The sequence below is a fragment of the Vanellus vanellus genome (assembly GCF_965231255.1).
Source record: "Vanellus vanellus genome assembly, chromosome: 3".
In the NCBI taxonomy this organism is placed as follows: Eukaryota; Metazoa; Chordata; class Aves; order Charadriiformes; family Charadriidae; genus Vanellus; species Vanellus vanellus.
The window spans coordinates 52151499-52175052 of record NC_138907.1 but is presented as its reverse complement, the minus strand read 5'-3'; the positions used below and the strand labels follow the sequence as shown (position 1 = coordinate 52175052).

Sequence of the window (23554 nt, the reverse complement as noted above, 5' to 3'; positions counted from 1 at the left end):
CTGAGTAAAAGAGATTAGAGATTTGAGCTTCTTTCCTCAGGGAATTTGATTTATTGTGTTTAGTCAGATTTTTTTTTTTTTTATATATACCTCTGTATAGAGAGATTTGTGGCTGTGGAGTTATATTTTCATTTGAAAATCTTCTGTTGCATTTAGTACATGATACCATTTATGAAGTGCTGGTTACCTTTTGAATTAGCACAGCAGCTGTTTGTTATCTCCATTTTGAATTCTGTAAGATTTTTAGGTCAATGCAAATATTACCTATGTGACACATTATACAAAAATAGAATAAATATCAGGCAAATTGTAGCTAATTTAATAGACAGAAGGAATAAAAGCAAGTTTATCTAATGCGCGTGCTGATTGTTTACAATATTGGCTTTTTTCAAAGTGATTATTTAATTCTGTACAGTGAAAAAACACAAGTACACAGCTTCCATAATTTTGTATTAGAGGTCAGTAATTTAAGAGTTATTCTGAAATTAATTTCCTGAAACTTTGTGGTCCATTTATCTGACTTCCTCTGCTTCTATTTAAAGCAACTTCTGCAGTGTTTTAAAGTTTCTTGACTCTTTGACAATACAATTTAAGGTCCCTATGGCAGCAGTATATCATTCGTTTTCACAAAAATAAAATCTCCCTTTTGGTTTGTTTGGATTGCTTTCTAGCTTTCATCTGAAGGTCGCATTATCTAATCCCAAAATTATATGATGGAGGTGTAATTTTGCTACAGAAAAATGAAAAAGGCAAAAAAATTCCTTATACAATCCTAGGACAGTAAAACTTCTTAGTAATCACTTAATTTTAAACTAAACGGTAAATGTCTTGGCATAAATGTTTATGTCACAAGTTAAATTTTATAAAACTGAATTGAATATCAGTTAGATGCGGTAATTTTTCAAATCTAGTAGGTCAATTTTTTTATATGCTGTTAGATAGTATGACCTTCAAATTAGCCAAAGAATTTGTGAACAAATGATGTTAGCTCTTTAGCTGCTAATCTGACAAAACAGTGTCCTTGAGATTAAATTTACTATCTTTGTGTTAACATATAAAAATATTTTTTTCATCTTTTCCACCTTTGATAACACATGTACACATTGTGTTTAAAAAAATCAGGTGGAATCTTCTGTCCAGAGGAGCTGAAAATAAATTTCCTGGGAAGACTGTTATATTTTGTGGTTAAATGTATGGATGAAAATTATGTTGGTACATGAGATAACAAGAGAAATTTATTTTGAAAATTTTGATTTTTGGATGTACAGCAATTACTGCATCCTGAATTCTTATGGCTGCATTTTGATAACGAGTTCTGATAGAAACCTAGTACAAACAGATAGCAAAGGAAACTCTTATGTTGGGTTCTGTGTAGCTGTAATGTGTTCCATTAACTAGGCTTAGCTACTGCTGAGGTGCCTCTATCATGTCCATTAGAATTTCTGTGTTAAAAATTAAGTGTTATTTAGATAAATTTCTAGCTATCATGATAACATTTTATTAAAAAACCTGAACATCTGAATGAAACATCAAGTATTTAATCTGAATACTTGATAATTTACTCAAGTTCTCTTATAAAATGCACGTTTAGAATTTGGAGAAAAACATTGTATACTTCAATGTGTTACTTTTTTAAATCTGTGTTCTAGGATTTCTTTTTTTTTTTTTTTTTTTTTTTTAAAAGAAACATTTAACCATTATTAAAATGACCCGGAAAGCTAGCCTGATTTTTTTTTCCCCCCCTTTCTTTTTTGTAGATCTGATCCATTGTATTTACATGGGGTTTGTAAAGCTGTTTGTCAGTTAAACAAGCTCTCAAAGCCTTCAGCGCAGAGGTTATTAGAGGTGAATAATGTGGATTTAAAGGATTTAGTAATTCATTCTAAATCCCAGCTATACTTTAAAATGCATTTTTATTTTTTGCCTTTTTTTTTTTTTTTAAAGGAGCATTTTAAGCATTAGGATGCAGTCTGCTGAGTAAAAAACTATATTTTATTGACATCACATGGATAATCTGGTTTGTCTAGTTTACAACTGCAGTGATCAGAAAAAGATTCAGAGCTTTTTGAAAGATCACCAGTGGCTGATACTCTGCTCAGTCAAACGAATGTAAATAATCTGGTAATTGGCAAGTCAATTCTAGCAATGAAAACAACCTTGCAGAATTGTGGCATCTTTAAATGGAATAAGTTGTTATTTTTATTTTAAGGTGGTTATGTTCTTTAATGTTGCTATGCTGTCTTGGGGCTTTAACTGTACAGTACTGCTTTGTAAAAACAATTTAGTTTTTATTGTAGCAAGCAATATATTTATTAAAATTTATTACCCAACTAAAACAACCCCAGTTTTCTATCTGAAATTACATGGTGTGCTGTTTATTGTGACATATTCCAGAATACAATTTGAAGCAGTTTTTAATTTATTAAATCACGGAATCACGGAGTTTTCAGAGTTGGAAGGGACCTCTAGAGATCATCTAGTCCAACTCCCCTGCTAAAGCAGGATTGCCCAGAGCACATTACTCAGGACTGCATCCAGGCGGGTCTTGAAAATCTCCAGAGAAGGGGACTCCACAACCTCCCTGGGCAGCCTGTTCCAGGGCTCTGTCACCCTCACCGGAAAGAAGTGTTTCCGCTATTTGAACGGAACTTCATGTGTTCTAACTTGTGCCCATTGCCCGTCGTCCTGTCACTGGGAACCATTGAAAAGAGCCTGGCTCCATCCTCCTTCAACCCACCCTTTAGATACTTGTAAGCATTAATAAGGTCTCCCCTCAGCCTTCTCTTCTCCAGGCTAAAGAGTCCCAGCTCTCTCAGCCTTTCCTCATAAGGGAGATGCTCCAAGCCCTTAATCATCTTAGTTACCCTTCGCTGGACTTGCTCCAGCAGTTCCCTGTCCCTCTTGAACTGGGGAGCCCAAAACTGGACACAGTATTCCAGTTGTGGCCTCACCAGTGCCGAGTAGAGGGGGAGAATGACCTCCCTCGACCTACTGGCCACACTCTTCTCTATGCAGCCCAGGAGTCCATTGGCCTTTTTGGCGACAATGGCACATTGCTGGCTCATGGATAATCTACTGTCTACTAGGACTCCCAGATCCTTCTTCTCAGAACTACTTCCCAGCAGGTCCCCCCTAACCTGTACTGGTGCCTAGCATTCTTCCTCCCCAGGTGCAGGACCTTGCACTTGGTTTTGTTGAACCTCATTAGGTTCTTCTCTGCCCAGCTTTCCAGCCTGTCCAGGTCACTCTGAATGGCAGCACGGCCCTCTGGGGTGTCAGCCACCCCACCCAGTTTGGTATCCTCAGCAAGTTTGCTGAGGATACACTCTGTCCCCTCATCCAGGTCATTAATGAATATAGTAAACAAAATCGGACCAAGTATTGACCCCTGGGGGACCCCACTGGTTACAGGCCTCCAACTAGACTCTGTGCCGCTGATCACAACCCTCTGAGTTCTGTCCCGCAGCCAACTCTCAATCCACCTTGCTGTCACCTCATCTAGCCCATACTTCCTCAGCTTCCTAATGAGGATGTTGTGGGAGACAGTATCAAAAGCCTTGCTAAAGTCAAGGTAGATGACATCTACGACTCTCCCCTCATCCAGCCAACCAGTTATAACATCATAGAAAGCTATCAGATTGGTCAAGCATGTTTTACCCTTGGTAAACTTCCTGTTCTTCAACGTGTTTGGAGATGACATCCAGAATGAGTCACTTCATTACCTTCCCAGGGACAGAGGTGAGACTAACTGTCCTGTAGTTCCCTGGGTCCTCCTTCTTGCCTTTTTTGAAGATCGGAGTGATATCAGCCTTCCTCCAGTCCTCAGGCACCTCTCCTGTTCTCCAAGACCATTCAAAGACGATGGAGAGTGGTCTAGCAATAACATCCGCCAGCTCTGTCAGCACTCGCGGGTGCATCCCGTCAGGGCCCATGGACTTACGAATGTCCAGCTTGGCCAAGTGGTCTCTGACCCTGTCCTCCTCAACTGAGGGAAAATCTTCCTCTCTCCAGACCTTCCCCTTTGCCTTCAGAGTATGGGATTCGTGAGGGACAGCTTTAGCAGTGAAGACTGAAGAAAAGAAGGCATTCAGTAACTCTGCCTTCTCTGTGTCTTCCACCACTAGGGCACCCGTCTCGTTCATCAGTGGGCTTTACATTTTTAAATAACGTTATGTTGCTGGAATATAGGTACTAGCAAAGAGAACGTTATAGTTGAGCAAGGCTCTGGGTTACCCTTTGAAAAATGTAATACTTGTGATTCTTGTAACTAAGAGAATTATTTTTTTTTGAAGTGAAAAAAAATCTAAACACACAAAAAAAATACTGATTTTAGTATTAAAAAGTCCTAAAAGTTCTTATTTATTGTACCACCTATTTTAATGTTACTCAGAGAACTTCACTAGTAAGAAATGGTACTAAATGAGCAATTTTTAAGGTAGACTAAACGGTTAATTTCAAAGATGGATTATCATAATAATGAAAGCATGTATTGCTGATGTCTAGGAGTGTAGGCTGCAATTTTTGATCTCACAACGAGAACAAGGTGTTACTTTTCATCACAGATTCTTTACTGTCTTATTATTAAAGCTTTACTGGAAAATATATATAAACCTGTATCAACATTTCTTAATAAAAGACTGTGTGCAGTCACTATGTAGGCAAGATTGGTTTACTAACTGGCCAACAAATGCTAAATACTCAGTTTTGGTCAGCCAACTGGATTGCAGCATGTGTATGTTCATTCAAGAGACTTTAATTCTGAACATAATATTAACTATTCAGTGTCTGAATTGTACTCATGGTGTTTTACTAGCTTTCTAGATGAGGTGAGTGAGAGGATAAACAGCATGGAGGAGGACTAACTCATGCATACCATGCAACATAAATACCCCAGCACTTAGAGCAGAGATTTCACAGAATCACAGAATAGTCAAGTTTGGAAGGGACCTCTGGAGATCATCTAGTCCAACCCCCCTGCCAGAGCAGGGTCACCTACAACAGGTTGCACAGGACAGCGTCCAGGTGGGTTTTGAAGGTCTCCAGAGTGGGAGACTCCACAACCTCTCTGGGCAGCCTGTTCCAGTGCTCCACTACCCTCAAAGTGAAGAAGTTCCTCCTCATGTTAAGATGGAACTTCCTATGTTCAAGCTTGTGCCCATTACCCCTTGTCCTATCAATGGGCACCACTGAAAAAAGACTCCTCCCATCCCTCTGGCATCCTCCCTTTAAGTATTTGAAAGCATTAATAAGATCCCCCCTCAGTCTTCTTTTCTCTAGACTAAAGAGATCCAAGTTCCTCAGCCTTTCCTCATATGAAAGATGTTCTAATCCCCTAATCATCTTCGTAGACCTTTGCTGGACCCTCTCCAGCAGATCCCTGTCTTTCTTGAACTGGGGAGCCCAGAACTGGACGCAGTACTCCAGATGCGGCCTCACCAGGGCAGAGTAGAGGGGGAGGATGACCTCCCTCGACCTGCTGGCCACACTCTTCTTGATGCACCCCAGGATGCCATTGGCCCTCTTGGCTGCCAGGGCACATTGCTGGCTCATGGTCATCCTGTGTTCTCCCCTGCCACAAATAGTGCTCACTAGGAGGCTTGAAAAACTTTCTGGAGATCTTTGTCCTTTCTGGAGATCCCATGCAATCTGTACGGTTGCAATTGACTTGAGAAGTTGTGCGTAAAAAAAAATAAAATTTAATTTAAAGGAACTTAAAATGTTACTAAAATTATTGCTATAGTAACTGCATTATGTAATACCTAGGTTAAATGTAGATCTGGGAAAGAGTAATAGATGTGGGTATTTGTATGGAGAGAACTCATTTACTCTTTGTAACTAGTTGAGTTTTTCATTGTAACCTCCGAGATGTGTAATACACAAAACCTCTGCACTAATGTGTTATTTTCATACTCCTCTGGATGCTGACATTTTTGTATAATATATCACGGACTTTAAACCACTGAATGTTAACTTTGTTCTCTTGCTGCAAAAATACTGTATGCTTTAGTAACATATTACAATTATGTTCATATCATTTATTCTTGCATTAATAAATATTTTACTTACAGAAGTTTTTGAAGTAGGCTAAACTTGTCTTACTCCCACAGTAATTGTCAGTTCTTGCCCACGACAAGATGAGTTACTGTCTGGCTTTGATGTTGAAAAATGATTATGGAACCCATAGTCTGTGTTAAAAAAAGTATACAATGAACTAAATAAAGATGGAACCAGTCTTAGTGAATTGCATGTGCTCTGAAAGTGTTTGGCCATTTACTAAACTAAGAAAAAGAAAAATTTTTTCATTATCTTGTTTCTTGTCCAGTGATAAAGATTTTGCTATTTTCTTTGTGACAACTCAAATTTTAGAGAATTTGAACTATTTTAAATATTTTTAGCCCTAATAACCCTTTTATTAAATGTCAGGGATTAAATTTCTCATGCTTGAAGTAATTTCAAAGGTATTTCAAATGGTGTGTGAGAGGTTTTGGTTTTGTTTATCTGGCACAAAAGTACTTAATTGCAAATATGACAAATCCTGTCTTTCGGAGGGTTGATATTCTATATTTTGTTTTAATACCTTAATGGCTTTATTTTTGTGTGTAAGTGATGAAGAGATTGTTCCATCTAACTTACATATGTAAGTTTCTTACAGCACAGCGTTTCTAATTAACTACTTAACTTCATAGCTTAAATGCTTCAATAGTTCTAATTTAGCTTTGATTATAGTATTAGAATGGCGTATGTCAGATACACCCAGCAGATCTAAGTGGATATATTTGACATAAGCAGATTATACGTGTCGTGCTGGTATTCACTACATATGTACTTTGGCATTTACTTGGTTATTTTACTTAGAAAACATGCTGTGTTAAGGGATGGAGGGAATGTTTCTCATGCATTGCTGTCTGCAGCCTCTTTTTTATTACCAGGAAGTGTTTTTGGAAGAGACTTCAGGAAACAACTTCGCTGTTGTCAGTATCAGTCTTAACAACTACCTAAAGTTAGTCTGTATGTAAAAATTAACTTCTATATGCAATTACTATTGTCTGTGTTCACTGTATTGACAATGATAATGCCATCTGCTTTCTCAGCCTCCTCTCCCTGTAAAATCTCATCAGATAGTCTGTTTTTCTTAACTATGCAAAACACTTACCAAATTCCACTGGAGCATATTTAATCCTCAGAATACATGCTAATGCAGTTAATGAAAGATTTCGCAATTTCAAAATAATTTTATTCCTGAAACATTATACTTTTCCCACTTGATCTCTTAAATGTGCACAATTGTATGTAAACTTTTCATTTGTTTTCAGTTAATCTATGGTGTGGTCACTGAGTAAGCTGTGTATATATGATGCACTTGTTTTTATTTGGTAGTAGCTCTTACTACTGCATTTTTTTTTCCCAACAAAATCTGTGTAGCTATTTTCTGTTGTGATGAGTGGTGTTGTATCACTGGAAATACTTAATAAGGCATGAAGTATATCTGAGGTTTTCTATTTATGGGAAAAGATACTTTCTGTTTCCTTAATCGCCACCTATCAAAAATCTAGTGGTATCATCTTCTGTACTGGATGAGACAATAGCAATAGTTTGAAGTATTTCAGGAAAATACTTTGACTGCAAAAAGGTGTGTGTGTAAATGCGAACTGAAAGAGTATGTCTTTAATCAATTCCTGCTGTTATGTTCCTGTTGGTGGAAAATTTATTCATGGTCATTTTGAGTAAAGAAAAAAATAACTTAGATGGACATGTTAGTTCTCTTAAAAGTAGTCTGTGTGTGTATGTATATGTGTAGAAATATACATCACTACAGCTGCTCTTGTGGGGGGAAAAAAAAACAACTAACCAAACAAACCACCAAAACCAACTTTGACAAAGTTGTCATTCTGAAAATGGGTATTTGGTTATGATACGTTAATTGAATAAATACTGGAAAATGTTACTGCTAGAAAGGATATTCAGTGTAAGTTAGGGTAAATTGCCCATTTAAATTATTTCTGTTCTTCTATAAAATATTTCAGATGAAGTTTCTGAGAAAGTTGTCTCAAAGCTACCTATCTATAATATTATGCTACAACTTTTTTATTAAACACTGAACTACCTAACTAAAGGTATACAATCTTACCTTCTTAAGGTTTAATATGCTATATTTTGTTTTCCAGTACCTCAGGTGGTTTTATTCTTGTTTCAAGTTACAGGTTTTCAAAAAAATCTAATTGGCCATGTATCTAATGTTGTATATAATTATCTAAAACTCATCATAAAGCAATTCAAGCTGTTTCTAATAAATTCAGCAATATTTTGTGGAAAAATAAATGTATTACCAGTGTCATAAAACAATGTTCCTTTAAAAAGAAAACAACAAAAAAAAAAAACACCCAAATTTGCTAATTTTGGTAGGTCAGTGAAAGCTTTTGTTGGGTTCAGAGCCTCGTCTTCTGAGTATTTATGGCATGTTTTGTCAGCGTAGTGCTATTCTTCATTTTCTATAGTAGTATTTCCAATTTAAGTTTGCATATAAATATGTTTCCATTAAATGTATTAGTTGCTTTTCTTCATTAAAACCGTGCATGAAAATAACTACTCAAATTTAATTGTAACTTTAAAATATTTATCAATACTTTGGAGTAATGTTCATCTTGCTTAGAAAGAGTACTCACATGTAACAAAAAATCCTGAGTGTCATATGCATTCATCACGCATTGGTTTGAATGCCTTTCTCTTCTTGGTGCAGTTTCTTTGTGTCTCTTCATTACTTCATTTCCACAGTTAGCGCTTTAGCTTGTTACTCTGTCAGATTAAGTTATCTCCCAAATGGTCTTGGAATAGGACTATTATGATCTGAAGACATAGAAGGTTCCCTCCAAAATAGCTAAACTGAATGTCAGCATTGCTGCTTAAAGTAAAATTACCAGATGTTCTCCATTATAACATCCAATTTTCAGTTGTTTCTTAACCTTGACATATTTTTACGACTGAAGCCTGCGAGTCTTGGTCTTCAGCTGCTCTTTATTTGGTGGGGAAAAGCATAGGAAAATGAAGTTAGCAGGAAATGCTGCTCTCCATGTTTTTAAAAAAGCAAACTAAACCACCAGGACATTTTGAACCACATTTTTGGGATGCTTCAGTTTGTTTAATGTTTTAGTATACAATCTGGAAACTGATTTGGGTATGGGAAGGGTGAATGTAAGGTAGTTTTCTGTCTTTGTGAAAATCCGCTTACAGCTGACACAGTTACATCTAATACTTAACTGAGCTGTGAAATAAAATACTGTAATTGAAAAAAAATATTAATAAGGGAAGGGCTAAGCTGCTTTCTAACTGATGTCGAAGTCTGAAGTTTTCATGTCCTGTTACAGTTAAAAAAAAAAAGGCAGTCTCAAAATGGAGAACATGTTTTCGTGTATGGCATAACTACTGAAGCTGATTTTTTTTTTCGTATGAGGAACTACTGAGATTTTCCTTAAAATACCATTTAGGCTGTGTATAAAACATTTGTACTCCTATGCGTTGTATTTGAGGAACATGTAAGCTTTCTAAGACTTTTCTTTATTTCCTTAAGTTGAAATATACTTTAAGAGTAGCTTGTTTTGGCTTTTTTCAAGTGATAACTAACTAGCTCTGCAAATTCAATGTATAGTAAGTCATAGGGAATACAGCTGTTTTTATCAGGGAATTTCTGATGCAGTGGGGTTGTCAGGTAGGACACCAGATAGATATTTTGTCAGCTCTTGGTTGGGAGTGTCAGTTGCTGCAGGATAATCATTATTTTTCCAGAGTAGGTGCAAACATTAGGATTTAGAGCAACTTTTTTTCCTAATATGTTTTTTTCTGCTTAAACACTTCAGTATCAAAGATCCTCATGTACAGTCTCTCAATATATGCTGTCTTTTTTTCTTAAGAGTGTATATATTTTGGGCATCTTCTCAAGAAAAGGCAACAAATGTCTTACTGCAGGATCTTGTTTGTGTTTTTTTGTACGTGCTGGAAACTTAAGGCTTGTAAAGTTAGCAAACTAAGGGAATTGGAGTGATAATGCAGTGAGAGAGCGCAACGTGGTGTAACTGGTTGGAACTTCAGCAAAAAAAAACCCACCACAGCACCTGAGCTCCAATTGATATGCTGGTTCTTGGCTTTTTATGAATATTGTTAGTTTTGTATACTTCCTGGTTCCCTCCATTGTTCCTAAAATGCAAAGGATTCTAGGTGGTGCTTAGGATGGCTTTGTGTTTATGCATGTCACAAACATGTACTTCTGGAGATTGTTTCTTGAGTTCTAATTTTGAGTTTGCATAGGATGATTTGAGAACTCAAAAATAAAACTTAGTTCAACTCTTAAAAAAACAGGAAAATAATTGTTAAATACTGCGAGTGAAAATGTTAGACATATAAAATATATTGAGTATAGAGATACATTAATGTTGTGGCAGAAGAGACTAACTTGGTGAAGGAAAATGAAGTATTTGACTGCTTTTTCTGTATTGTTGATGTAGATAGAGTTAATCTTAGTCACTTCTGCTTAATTTTTAACATATTCTCTAATTCCGACATTTGTGAGGTTGGATACCTTCAAAGTAATGTGGTCTTAAATTGGTCCTGCTGTTTATTTTCTAGCAATTTACAGGGGGTAACGTGAATCCTAGAGAATTAGACAAGTGCAGAGTAAGAAAAGCTGTAAGAAATTATAGGGAAATATTCCTAGATTTGGCTCTGTACAAATGTTAGAACAATCAGTGTTTCTGAACACAGGTGTGTTATTTGTAGGGAAATTCAAGGTGATGAAGAGTGTGATTGGGTGAGAGTATGGGACAAAAAGCATGAGACATCTCGAGTGAAATGTGATTAAAAAAAATAGCCTTTTGAATTTGTCAGATGTATCTGGTTCCACTAATTCTGTTTGATAGTCTAGCTGGCCAGGTAAGAGAAGCAGTAGCTTCTGATACAACTGGATTCTGATAAAACTTTTGAGGCTATGCAACTAGAAGGCTTACTCTACACTGTGTTCTTGAGCTGTGGCCTGCTGGTCTCTGCTCACTCTACCTAGTCCCTTCAGAAGAGTCAGAATTGTTTTTTTCCTACGGAGTTCTCAGCTAGGACTTTGAGATGGTAGTCTGAGGGAACTGAATACTGACAAAGATCCCTCAGTACAAAAGCTGGGGAGTAATTTGTTAAAGCAGTAATTGGCTTAAGCTATGATAAGTGATTACTGATGACTCAATTAATACTGCACATCAGGTGGGGACTTGCAGAGTTCTCCATCAGCTTGGATCTCTAACACATTCAAGAATAACTTGGTGGGATAGAAAGTGTGCTTAGAAAACAATTAAGTCATACCAAGTGCTTTTAAAGATGGAATTAAAATTCACACCTCTCTTGAAATTAGCGTGCCTGAAGTCAACAATGTGGAATTCATTACAGAAATTTAGAGCCATATGTTGTTGTAGGGGGGCATAAAAGTTGCATATGAATACAAAACTGGGGAAAACTGTCAAGGCAGAGGTAATGGAGAAGAGCATCCGGGGTCAACAAATGTTGAACCAAACCGAAGAACTGAATTTTTTGGGGAAGGAAGGAGGAAGCTGGAATGTGTTAAGAGGAGTGCAGCTTGCAAGATATACTTGTTCTGAGTAACTTAACCTTGTTGAGATCTCAGTTGAAGTATTGTCTTGTCCAGGCATACTGCTTTAAGAAATTAGCAAATAGGAGGGCCCAAGAGAGGTAATAAGAAGGGTCAGAGTTTTAGAAAAAATACTCATCCAAAAATGTTCAAGGTGCTAATGCATACAGTTTGGAAAGAAGAGATGGGGCTAAGCTACCTTGGAACAATTTAGGAAGGCTCCTTATAAGGAGAATATTCTGGGAGTAGCTGGAAAAGAAAGTGACTTAACATTTAACAGAATGTGTTGCAGTTTAAGTCAGCAATTTCTCAAGTAGAAGCCACAAGTCTAAATAGTGTTCAGACAATGTGAATAAAATTGCAAGCTTGAGAGTAATACAAATTTCTGCTTTTTTTCTTACTATCTTAAATTGTTCTATTCAAATTTTTTATCCAAATTACCCTATCTTAGAATTTGATTATTCTTTTAGTCATGATCCAAGTAAAAAAAAAATAAAATTAGAGGCAGCCATTTTTCTTGGGAGATAGAGAATGTAATGATAGTCACCTTGTGTGTTGGTGGGAAGAGTGGTTTAAAGTCAGGTTTGCAATACTATTTTAGCTTTACCAGTGGAATGGGATAGGTATCTAAAGATTTAGTGTGCAGGAAGTGTGGTTGTGGAGAAAGGCAAGTAAGATGCTGTTTATGTAAGATACTGGTATGATTTTGGTGTTAAGCATGAAATGTGTAACAAATGCAGGATTTTGATAATATTTCAAGGCTGAACTTCATTGCTTGTAGCTGGGTCATTTCTTTATTCGGTCTTAGTGAATCTTCCTTAATTTCCTATGATGCACGGTTTGCTTATGCGTTCACAAGTGTCTTTAATCTTTTTTTTTTTTTTTCCCCTGACAGTTGATTCAGACTTCATAATGTTTTTATTTTTTCTTTTGAGCTTGGAATACTAAATAATTTTGGGAGTGTATCTTCCCTATGAACAGTTTAGCCATTGTGAAACAATTATTTTTGTTGAAGAACTTGAATTTGCTTATGTTCATAATTTCTGCTCACTCCTAAATCATTTGTGGTCTTTGCAGTTTTATAAGGATTTCAAATATGTTGAGTTGTACTACTCAAACCCAATTTTAATTAGCTGAGGAAATAAAAGCCGACAACTTGTCATAACTCCATTGAATAGCTTTCTTTACCAGGATCTAAAATATCCAGACTTCTATCTTTACTGAAGTTTCTGTTCTTAGCATCATCTTTAAATTTAATCTTCAGTCTGAAATTTGTAGGTTTATGTGCCCTTTGAGCCTGGTACTTCATCTTTGTGCTGTAATTGTCAGAGTACTGCTATATGTTCTTAATGCTACTTTCACTTAGGGCTTTTTTTTATTTATGTCATAATTTCCAGAATGTGTGATTGAAAATAATGAAAGGGGAAGAAACCCTGGAAAATAACTAGGAAATAATGTTATGTATGGCTAAATGGCAGTATTACTGTGTTAAACGTAGGCAGGGGGTAGTCTGCTGATATTGACGTAAGCCAGCCAAACATGAAATACTTGCTGTATTTGTATGCACAACTGAGTAAAGGATACAACTTAAAAAAAACTGGCATGTGCTTTTGTCATGTCTCTGTATATACATATACACACACACATATATATATAAATCTCTGGCAAATACGATGTTTTCCAGAAACGTTGCCTGTGAAACCTAAAGTGAATACATAACAAGCCTCAGTTCCTTCTTTCTGAAGGAAATGCTATGACATGGGTAGATAAAGAAGATTTTCTTTAAATGCTATACAGCAGCGTGCTGTCCAGATCGAGCCCACCAGAAGAACATGGAAGGATGAAAAAGAATGTTTTCTGTAGACATGGAACAAATGAACAGTGGGCCTCAGGGCCTTTCCTGAGGGGACTGGATTTACATCTGGCACCCCATCAGGCCCACTATATGGAAGTTGTGTGCATGTCTGGTCATGCAGCCAGAACCTGTGTGTTTCTGTGATGTAATGCACATTGTTGGTCTACTAATGAACATGTCTGGTCATGTTAGTGGCGAGGGAGGGTGGTTTGTAGCTTCTGTAAGAACTCATACAGCTTAAAGAAGAGGGAATTAGGACAACCGCTGCCCTAGAGAATACTGGATGTTAAACTTAAAAAACTTATTTTAACCTGAAACTTGTATGCCCCAAAGTAGGGGTCACATAGTTATCTAATGTATGAAAATAGTGTTAACCTCATTCTTTAGCCTCTGGTATTTAGTGTAGTGTTCTGAAAACACTGGATGATATTTTAGAGACAGAAATACATATTGTTAAATGTTAAATTAATTTTGTTTACTTGCTTTTATAGAAATAATGTTGTTGATTGTTTTTTTCCCCCCTCCAGTTTAACTTTGTTGGAAGAATCCTTGGGCCCAGAGGACTAACAGCTAAACAGCTTGAGGCAGAAACAGGATGCAAGATAATGGTCCGAGGGAAGGGCTCAATGAGGGACAAAAAGAAGGTAAGCTTTTGAGAGGTAGTGTAATTTCAGATGCATAGCTTTATTTCCTAACAGAGGGTAAGCTTATGTCTTTCTTATTCTTATCTATTGTGTTCTTACTATATGCTTTGTCAATATCTAGTGTTTTTCCAGACTTAGTAAATAACACAACCTACCCCAAAGAAGTTAAATGTGCATGCTCCATAATGGTGCAGCTGGGAGTCTAACTAGCAATTATGAAGTATTCTTCAGTAATAACGAACTTCTAATTGTGTCATGTTTCACAAGGTAAAGGTAAAAATTGAAGTTAAATGTATTTTTTCTAAGGAAGAACTGTTAACCTTCAAGGTTTTCTTAATAACTTTCTTGTATTGAAATACCAAAATAGTGATTTGTGCAAGTAGCGTGGATTGGAAAAAATGTATAATGTATTTCTGGCAGTGAATTCTGTCCAAGGGAACCAAGAAGCACTGTGTTTCTGGATTTGTTTTGTGTTCTTGCCCTGTCATGTAATATATGGGCTCTGCCCATGTTAATAGGGAAACTACACTTTTGAGGATAGAGCCATCCTGAATGTCAAGTTGCTCTGGTGGTAATTCCTGGAAGTAATTTATTTTTTGCAACTTTATTTTCTAGCTATTTCCCTCCACCTCTGGTTACTACTGCTAACGTTGCACCAGCATCTCCACTGCAGTTTTGAAATGTGCACTTAACAGTACTCTTCCTCTTTGTTCCCATAAGTATCATTTCTTTTGGTTCTTTCATTGGAAGAAAAACCTCCTTTCCTTATCTGATCAGCCTCATAATACATTCTATTGATACATATACAGCACATAACAATTAAAATAGAAAGCTAATGTCTGCCCAGTTAAAAATCTCAGACTTTCCAGAGCTTATGACTCTGTCGCTTTCAAACTTCATTTAATGCCTCTTGTTTTCATAATCTGCTGTAATACTGTCACCACCCTTTCTCATAGTACATATAGCTCTTTTGGATGTTTAGATGGCCAGCTTTTGAACCAAAATCTATTCTAACCTAGAGAGTTTTTTGTTGTCTAGGTTCTGTAGAAGTAAGAGGGTGATACTGTCTTAAATGCTTGATTTATGAAGGTTTCTTTTTTTTGAAAACATTATAGTTTATTTCCTGAATTCCTTCTACCTCTTGGCTGGGGGGACGTTTAACATATAAACGAGTCCTACTGTTATGGGGTTTTAAACTGTAAATCAGTAAATAGAACTTGTAGAGTTGATAATTTTGGACAGGATTTTGAAATACAGTTTTCCTATAACTTGGGGGGTGGTAGGAGACATTAAAATTTCTGACTATTAAAATTTAAGCATGCTTCACCTGACACACTAAATTTTGCGGGTTTAGATGCTATATTTTGAAGCAATGTGTATGGTTGCCAATATGTGAACAAACTAAAATACATAGCTATGTTTGTGACTATTAATATAGTAGTCAGATTTTTGCTTATTCTATCATATTATTAAGAAAAATATATCCTGGGGCAGAAGATTTAGTGAAAATATTGCCTCCCTTTAAGAGTTTGCAAACTTCGCCTAATTTTTATAAGAGATTTCATCTACTCTTGAAAGGTACGTTAACAAAAGTAAGTACTTAAAAGTTCATTCAGCTTTTTTCCTATTTAAATATAGTTTTTTAAAGATATTGTATTTTTTCAAGAATACAAATCTTCATTTATGGGCAGAATTTAAGTTACTAACAGTGCATTTCTGTTAGAGCTGTACAACCTTTGTTCTTTGAATGCTTTTTATAGTAGGTCCCACTGAAGATATGTCCAGCTACTGAAGACTTTCTATGCTATCAGCGGGGCAGGCACTATGCACCACCAGCCAGTGTAGTACATGTGCATGCACTATGTCCTTTGTCACTCTCGGCTGCAAATTAGGATAAGCGCGTTCTCTGCATTGTTGTTGGTCACCACCATGTGTTCTGACCTATCCCATCAACATTCATGTAGGTCATGGAGTTTATGAAATGTCTGTTATAGAATCACAGAATGGTGAAGGTTGGAAGGGGCCTCTGGAGTTTCTCTTGTCACCTAGAACGTCACCTTGTCACCTAGAACCTGGGGTCAATTAGAACAGGTTGCCTAGGACCATGTCCAGATGGCTGTTATGTTTAGTACACGTGACCTCCCACCACTGTGCTTCAGAACCTGTGCTCTCCTATGGGGAGTCATCTCTAGATAGCTTGGGCAGGTTTACTGTCTGGAGAAGTGGTATTTTTGGACTGATTTCTTCCACTCTCCCCACTTGTTTGGGTTTGTGGGTTTGTTTGTTTTTTTTTTGTCTGTTTGTTTGGTTTTGTAGCTGTTCAAAGGAGAATAGGTAGTGTGAATTACTGGAGTTTTGTCTTTGAGAAAAAGCTTAGAGGAGCTGAGACCTTCTGAGAATGAGTGACCTGTTTATTTGAAGTTTAGTAAGAAAAGGAAAGCTGTCTTCAACAAGGACGAGTTCTTTATGGCACATCAGCTAGAACTTCATACACATTAAAAGCCACAAACTGATCCAGTCAGTGCTTTAATGCCCATTACTTCTAAGTTGTCTGTTGTGTGATATTTTTGGAGCATGGTGTACTTGACCACTGATGATTTCCTGAGCTAATACTGCAGTTAATGTTGAATATTAAATAGTTTAATGTATTTGAATGATATAATAGTATAATATATTTGAATACCAAATAGTAATATTTGTTGTAAACCAGTGTTGTGCCAAATAATTTTCTTGATAAAACCTATTTTCATGCCAGCCATTCCTAATATATCTATAGCTCTTTTGCTCTCTTGAGGTGATTGGTATTAGTCAGTAGTTTATGATTTTCAGGCTGGATTTTTTGTTGTTATACCATTGTTGCTGCTGTAGGAAGAATTTCATAATCTTCGATGATGATGCAGTTGTGATACATTGCAATAAGGTGGTTTTTTTAAAAATAAAGATTTGGAAGCTGTATTCAAGACATAATGATCAGGACTAAAGTAAGGAGGAGTGACATTTATCAGTTTAGGGAGTAAGTGCACTTCTTGCTGTTGGCTCTTGCCCCTTTTCCTGATCAATTATACTTACAGATTAACTCCTTAGGCTTGCAGTGCAAGATGACCAACTTCCTTGGCAGTCAGTGTCTTTTAATGATAACCACCTTTTATTTTCTCAAGGGGATTCTCTCTTTGGAGGTTCTGTTTCAAAATGCTAATGCACTTCAAAGTGCAAAATACAGAAGTAATAGTATTCTCTCATGGAAGGTTATGTTACACTAGTTTTTAAAGCCCTTCCCTTTCATCTAGGGTCAATGTTATTTAGAAAATTGAGTATTCAAGATTTTTGCAGTTTTTGACTGAATTGCTATGAAATCTGGAGGAGATAAGAAACACAGATTAATTTGTATGTATATTGTGTAGGTATATTTTGTATCTGCAAACCTGATTACCCAGTGCTGGTTATAAAAGAAAACTTATTGGATGTGGGAATGAATTAATTACTATACCAATCTGTAATGCGACAGCTACATGGTACTACATACCATCTCCTACAGTAAACTGTCTGTCTACTTTTCTGTTCTTGCCTTGCTAGTGGTTGCAGAATCCAAGAGAAAACACAAAGACTGACATGCGGGAAAATGAGCCTTCTCAATTTGCTCTGCAGAAAACATTACTGTCCTGTGTGAGCCTATGAACAGAAGTAATAAGAAATTTTGTCACATGGCCAGATCACTCAAAGTAGCATCAAATCTTGAAACTTCCTGACAGAATTTCCCCCAAAAGCAAAGGAAGTCCTCGTTTGTATCTGAGGATCAGCTGAACATCTTTCTAGGCAGCTTTAGACAAATTTAAAATCAAAACCTTAATTACTGAGAATATTGTGATTAGAGCCTGGAGGTACTTGAAGGAGATTATTGGGGAGGGGAGAGGGGTTGCAGGCATTCATCAAAAGCTAATTAATGTGTAACTTCATTAAGACCAAGGCATTTTTTGCTTAGTCTGAATGCACCTCTCATTACGTAGTGAGGAAAACTAGCAATTTTCACGCCAATCATAGAATACCACTTAATAAAAGGGAAGAATGTCCAATGCTGGATAAGCAAATGATTGGGTTTTGTCATCTCCCTTGTCTTACATGAATTCCATAAAACAGACATTGACACAACCATAGGGAGTCATCTCTGTGCTCTTGAATGTGTGGACTGCCATTACCTCACTTAGAGTGGTATGCAGCCTTACAGCATCAGAGTGCTGGCTTGTGGCAGTCTTCATCATCTACATTGTTTTTTCCCACTTCTTCCTACTTTTAGTCAAGAATCTCCTCTAGAACAGTGTGTGAGGGAGAAGGCATAATTTGTTTTTACTTCATGAAGAAGCATCTCATTATGATGCACAGATTTTTTTTTTTTTTTTTCTACAATTGGTTATTTCAAAGAGAAAGGCAGGTAGCTATGCAATTCTAAATCTGAAGTACTCAGGGCCTTCATCCATTGCAACAGCTTCAAATCTGTTGCACTTTGCTTCATATTAGATCGTTTGAACTGATTTGTGGTTCCTGACCTACAGCCTATTTGTTCCTACATCACTGTTCACCTTGCAAGCAGAAATTATATGAGGTTTCATGAAAGATAAGCTCTTGGTTAGTACCAGTCTTGATCTTTGACCAGTGGAGAGTTGTCAGAGTAAACAGATAATTCTATTTCTTTGAACTCTTCAGTTTTGTTTTGCTTTTTTATAGTAAGGCTATAAAGGAATTAAAAAATTATCCTTGGTAACTACACAAAGCTTAAGGAAAAGATTAGAGTGGAAAAATTTAACTGTCTTGTGATCAGGATATTTTACTATGTTTACATGCTGTAGAGAATAAAAATATTATATATTTTTTATATTTTAATACCTTTGAATATCCGAAATACCATCAGATACAGTTTGATTTCCAATGGAAAGTCTTAGCTTATAAAGTGACGTTACTGACATTAAATAATACGTACTTTGTAGGGTGTTTTGATAAACAAGCGCTTTTATTGCTACCCTAATTATAGGATGCTCAACTTTTACATTCTGTGGAAAGTACTATGTGTGAACAAATGCTGAAGCTATGGTGCTGACACATATGTTGAAATTAATCATAGAATCCTAGAATGTTTATAGTTCGAAGGGACCTTGAAGATCATCTTGTTCCAACCCCACTGCCATGGGCAGGGACACCTTCCTTTAGACTGAGTTGCTCAAAGCCCCATCCAAGCTGGCCTTGAACACCTCCAGGGATGGGGCCTCCACAGCTTCTCTGAGCAACCTGTTCCAGTGTCTCACCACCCTATCAGTAAAGACTTTCTTCCTAATATCTAATCTAAATCTACCCTCTTTCAGTTTAAAACTGTTACTCCTCATTCTATCGTTATGCTCCCTGATAAAGAGTCCCTCTACACCTTTCCTGCAGGCCCCCTTTAAGTATTGAATGGCTACTATAAGGTCTCCCTGGAGCCTTCTCCTCTCCAGGCTGAACAACCCCAACTCACTCAGCCTGTCTTCATAGGAAAGGTGCTCCAGCCCTCTGGTCATCTTTGTGGTCCTCCTCTGGACCCACTCTAACAGGTCCATGTCGTTCTTATGTTGGGGGCTCTGGAGCTGGATGCAGTACTCCAGGCAGGGGTCTCACAAAAAGCGGAGTGAAGGGGCAGAATCACCTCCCTCGACCTGGTGACCACGCTTCTTTTGATGCAGCCTGGGATACAGTTGGCTTTCTGGTCTGTGAGTGCACATTGCTGGCTCATGTTGAGCTTCTCATCAGTCAGCACACCCAGGTCCTTCTCCTCAGGGCCGTCCTCAATCCATTCTCTGCCCAGCCTGTATTTGTGCTTGTGATTGCCCCGACCCATGTGCAGAACCTTGCGCTTTGCCTTGTTGAACTTCATGAGGTTTGCACAGGTCCACCTCTCCAGCCTGTCCAGGGCATTCCTTCCCTCCAGCGTGTCGACTGGTCCACACAGCTTGGTGTCATTGGAAAACTTGCTGAGGGTGCACTTGATCCCAACATCCATGTCACCAACAAAGCTGTTAAACAGCACTGGTCCTAGTACTGATGGAAGGTATTTAGCAAATGGTAAAGTTGTTCTGTGTTTCAGAATGAAAGGTTGACCAGCCAGCATTGTTCTTGTCTTCTGGGAATAAATTGCATGGCTCGGGCCTGTTACCTCTAAAATCTGCTTCTACACACAAGCATGCTGCTGCTGTTTGACAATTTCATATATCTGTGTTGAGAAATCATGGCCATGGTTTGGAATGGCAATTAAAAAAAAAAAATTGCAAATTAGTTGCAAAGGTGGGGTTTTGAGTATTTGTCAGTAATGTTAGGAATAACCAAAAAATTAAATATAAATTCTTTAAATGATTTGGGTCATTGGCATGTGAAAGTGAAAATCAAATTCACATACATAATAAGTGACTGGAATGACCATCCTTTTAAATTAAAAAAAAAATAAATCCCTTTCTGACAATGCCAGTGGGCTTTCTGGAGGTCAGATGCTTACTTTTACATTTAGAACTATAAGAATCCCTTGTCAATATCTATTATTAAGGGTACTATTTATTAAAATTAATTGACTTGCACTTCCCGGAAACTTGCTGTCTGAGGCAGTGTGGGGTGGCAGTTCAGCATGTTGGATATTGTGGATCGTGCTTTGTTAACTTTTGATGCACATTGTTGTGATTTAACCCCAGCCAGCCACTAGGACCACACAGCCACTTGCTGACTCCCCTCAGTTAGGGTGGGGGAGAGAATCGGAAGAGTAAAAGTCAGAAAACTCATGGGTTGTGACAAAGACAGTTTAATAGGTAGAGCAAAAGCCACCCACCCAAGCAAAGCACAGTAAGGAATTCATTTACCACTTCCCATGGGCAGGCAGGTAGGTGTTCAGCCATCTCCCGGGAAGCAGGGCTCCATCATGTGTAATGGTTACTTTGGAAGACAAACGCCATCACTCTGAACGTTCCCTGGTTCCTTCTTCTACCAGCTTTGTATACTGAGCGTGATGTCATATGGTATGGAATATTCCTTTGGCCAGCTCTATCTTCTCCCAACTTGTGTACTCCCAGCCTACTCGCTGGTGGGGTGGTGTGAGGAGCAGAAAAGGCCTTCACTGCTTAGCAACAACCAAAAACATTAGTGTGCCACCAACACTATTCTCATCCCAAATCTAAAACATAGCACTACACCAGCTGCTAGTAAGAAAGTCAACCCCATCCAGCTGAAACCGTGACACATATGAAAGCTGCAACTTGTCTTTTTAAGAGACTACCAAACTGATGGTTACCTTCACTTGTAATTGCTATCAACTTCTGTGAGTATACATTGAAAGTCATTGTATGAGCAGGCTGCTCAGCTAAGATTCAGGAACATGCTATATAGGTAATACCTCAATCTACTGCATTCAGGTTACTTTTAATAGAAAATTACTTAAGGCATTCAGAATTAAATATTTAAGATAATACCCTGGAAACAATTAAATTCAGTGTCTAGGATCTTCTACAGTGACATTTCCTCTAAATGCACTCTCATAAGTGTGCATGTCTACATTAAGTCTGATTTCTCAACTGACTCATCAAATTTGGGAGGCTTTCTTCATTCTTAATTTTTGACCACTGTAGTAATTGGCCATGCGTTCTTAAACTAACTTTAAACAAAAAAATTGTATTCATATAGAGGTACTACTGAACTTACATATTCAACATGTCACAACTGCCATTTTAGTACACAGTGAAGAATGTATGATGTTAAGGTGTATAAGAATTTGTATGTAGCTGTGTGGTGAAGAAAAATCCTCTATCTTAGAATCCAAGCCTGTTTAAAAAAAATACTTAGTGGCTGATATCATTTTGCCTTCCTAGATGTTCATTGTAAAACATAAGATGTAAGGAAAATAATTTTGGTTGCTTGTAAGCTAGTATTTTTTTCAGTAGTGAGTACTTCAGAAAATAGGCTTTTCTATTCCAATTTTAAAACCTTTATTGCATTTGTAACCACTTATTTTCAATGCAGGAGGAGTTGTAAAGCTGGATTCTATTATTTTTTTATTAAAGAATTGCTGAAGCATGGCATTTCTTCCTTTTCACCCACAAAACAGAAGTCTTTTGAGTTATATCCCTGGTAGTCTGTGAGCAGTGACCCTCTGAAGAGATAAGAGTTTACACTATTAGCTAACAGTATAAAAAAGAAAAAAGAAGTCATCACAGAAAAAAAAGAAAATTCTTCTTAGCAAGTTACTAATTTAATTAAATAATTAAATGCTAAAGGATGAGTAGTAGAAACTATACTTCAGGAAATTCAAAAGGCAGCAATGTTGAAGGTAACAGACATTATTTCTTGAATTACCCCTGACTGAAGGCTGATGACTACTTTTAAGCCTGTTGATGGGGGTTTTGTAGTCCAGAGTCTCTAGAGTATTGTCTTTGAAATCTTACCTGCATATATCTTTACTGTCAACGTGAACTGAACATATTTTAGTTAATGAAGAATACAGTGTAGGCACAATTAGCTTAGTTATGCATGGTAATATGAAACTTACAAGAAGAGAATGTTTGCCTTAAGTTCTATATGAGACTTGACAAATATTTCTTATTTGAGGTAATTTGTTGCAAAAGTCTTTTCACTTAACAGTCTGAGGAAGGCTCTTACTTTCAAGGCAGAATGATTTTATTTTGAAGGACAGAAAAATGTAGGTGCCTGAGGGGCCTTAAGAATTATTGCAAAACAATATTAGTCTTTCAGAAAATATTACTGATATGTGTCAGTGCAGTGCATCTTTTAAATAGGTTTATTTTGTACAGACCTTTGCTTTTTATTGGCTACATACTGAATGTATCCAATATGTATTGGATATATTTCTGCACGTGCTCAATACAAAGTTGCTGCTTTGAGCAGATTTTAACACTATTAAGACACGTTTTCCTTTGTAATTTGAAAAGTAGCTGAAGCCTTTGACTATTATCAAGTTTGATATCAAAACTTGATTTTATGTCATTTTGTTCTGACACCAGTTAAATTGGTATTTAACTGATCATTAAGCTGATTAGATATGGAAATGATTGACTTAATGGTATTAAAGAAGTATTTTGTTAAAGATACTGGAAGCTGTAGACTGGAGGAGTGTAATCAAAGCCACACTAGTAGAAAATAATTTGTATCGTGCTTTACATTCCTTCTATTTGTTTTCCCTGTCAGTTCCCTGTGAGCAAAAAAAAACACCTTATAACCAAGAGGCAAGAGAATCTGGATTATCTTGAAATTGGAGAAAAGTAGCACAATGTTGTAGTGGAAAAAGGAATCCTGATTCATTGCTTGAACATCTGTGTATAAACAAGTCTCTATTTTAAAAATTAAAATTCCATGTCTATTGATCGGTAATTGACTCATCTTAATCTCCACCATGGTCGAAACTGTCTTTCTGCAAAATTA

At 37.0% G+C, this 23554-nt stretch overlaps 1 protein-coding gene across 5 annotated transcripts in view; it reads left to right on the top strand.

Moving 5' to 3' along the window:
* Positions 1-23554, top strand: part of QKI (QKI, KH domain containing RNA binding) — a 169971-nt gene that overhangs the window by 56327 nt on the left and 90090 nt on the right. For all 5 annotated transcript variants that reach the window (XM_082480358.1, XM_082480356.1, XM_082480355.1 and 2 more), the window contains exon 3: positions 14003-14119. In XM_082480358.1, the coding sequence (XP_082336484.1) occupies positions 14003-14119 (117 nt within the window). The remainder of the gene's footprint in view (positions 1-14002; positions 14120-23554) is intronic.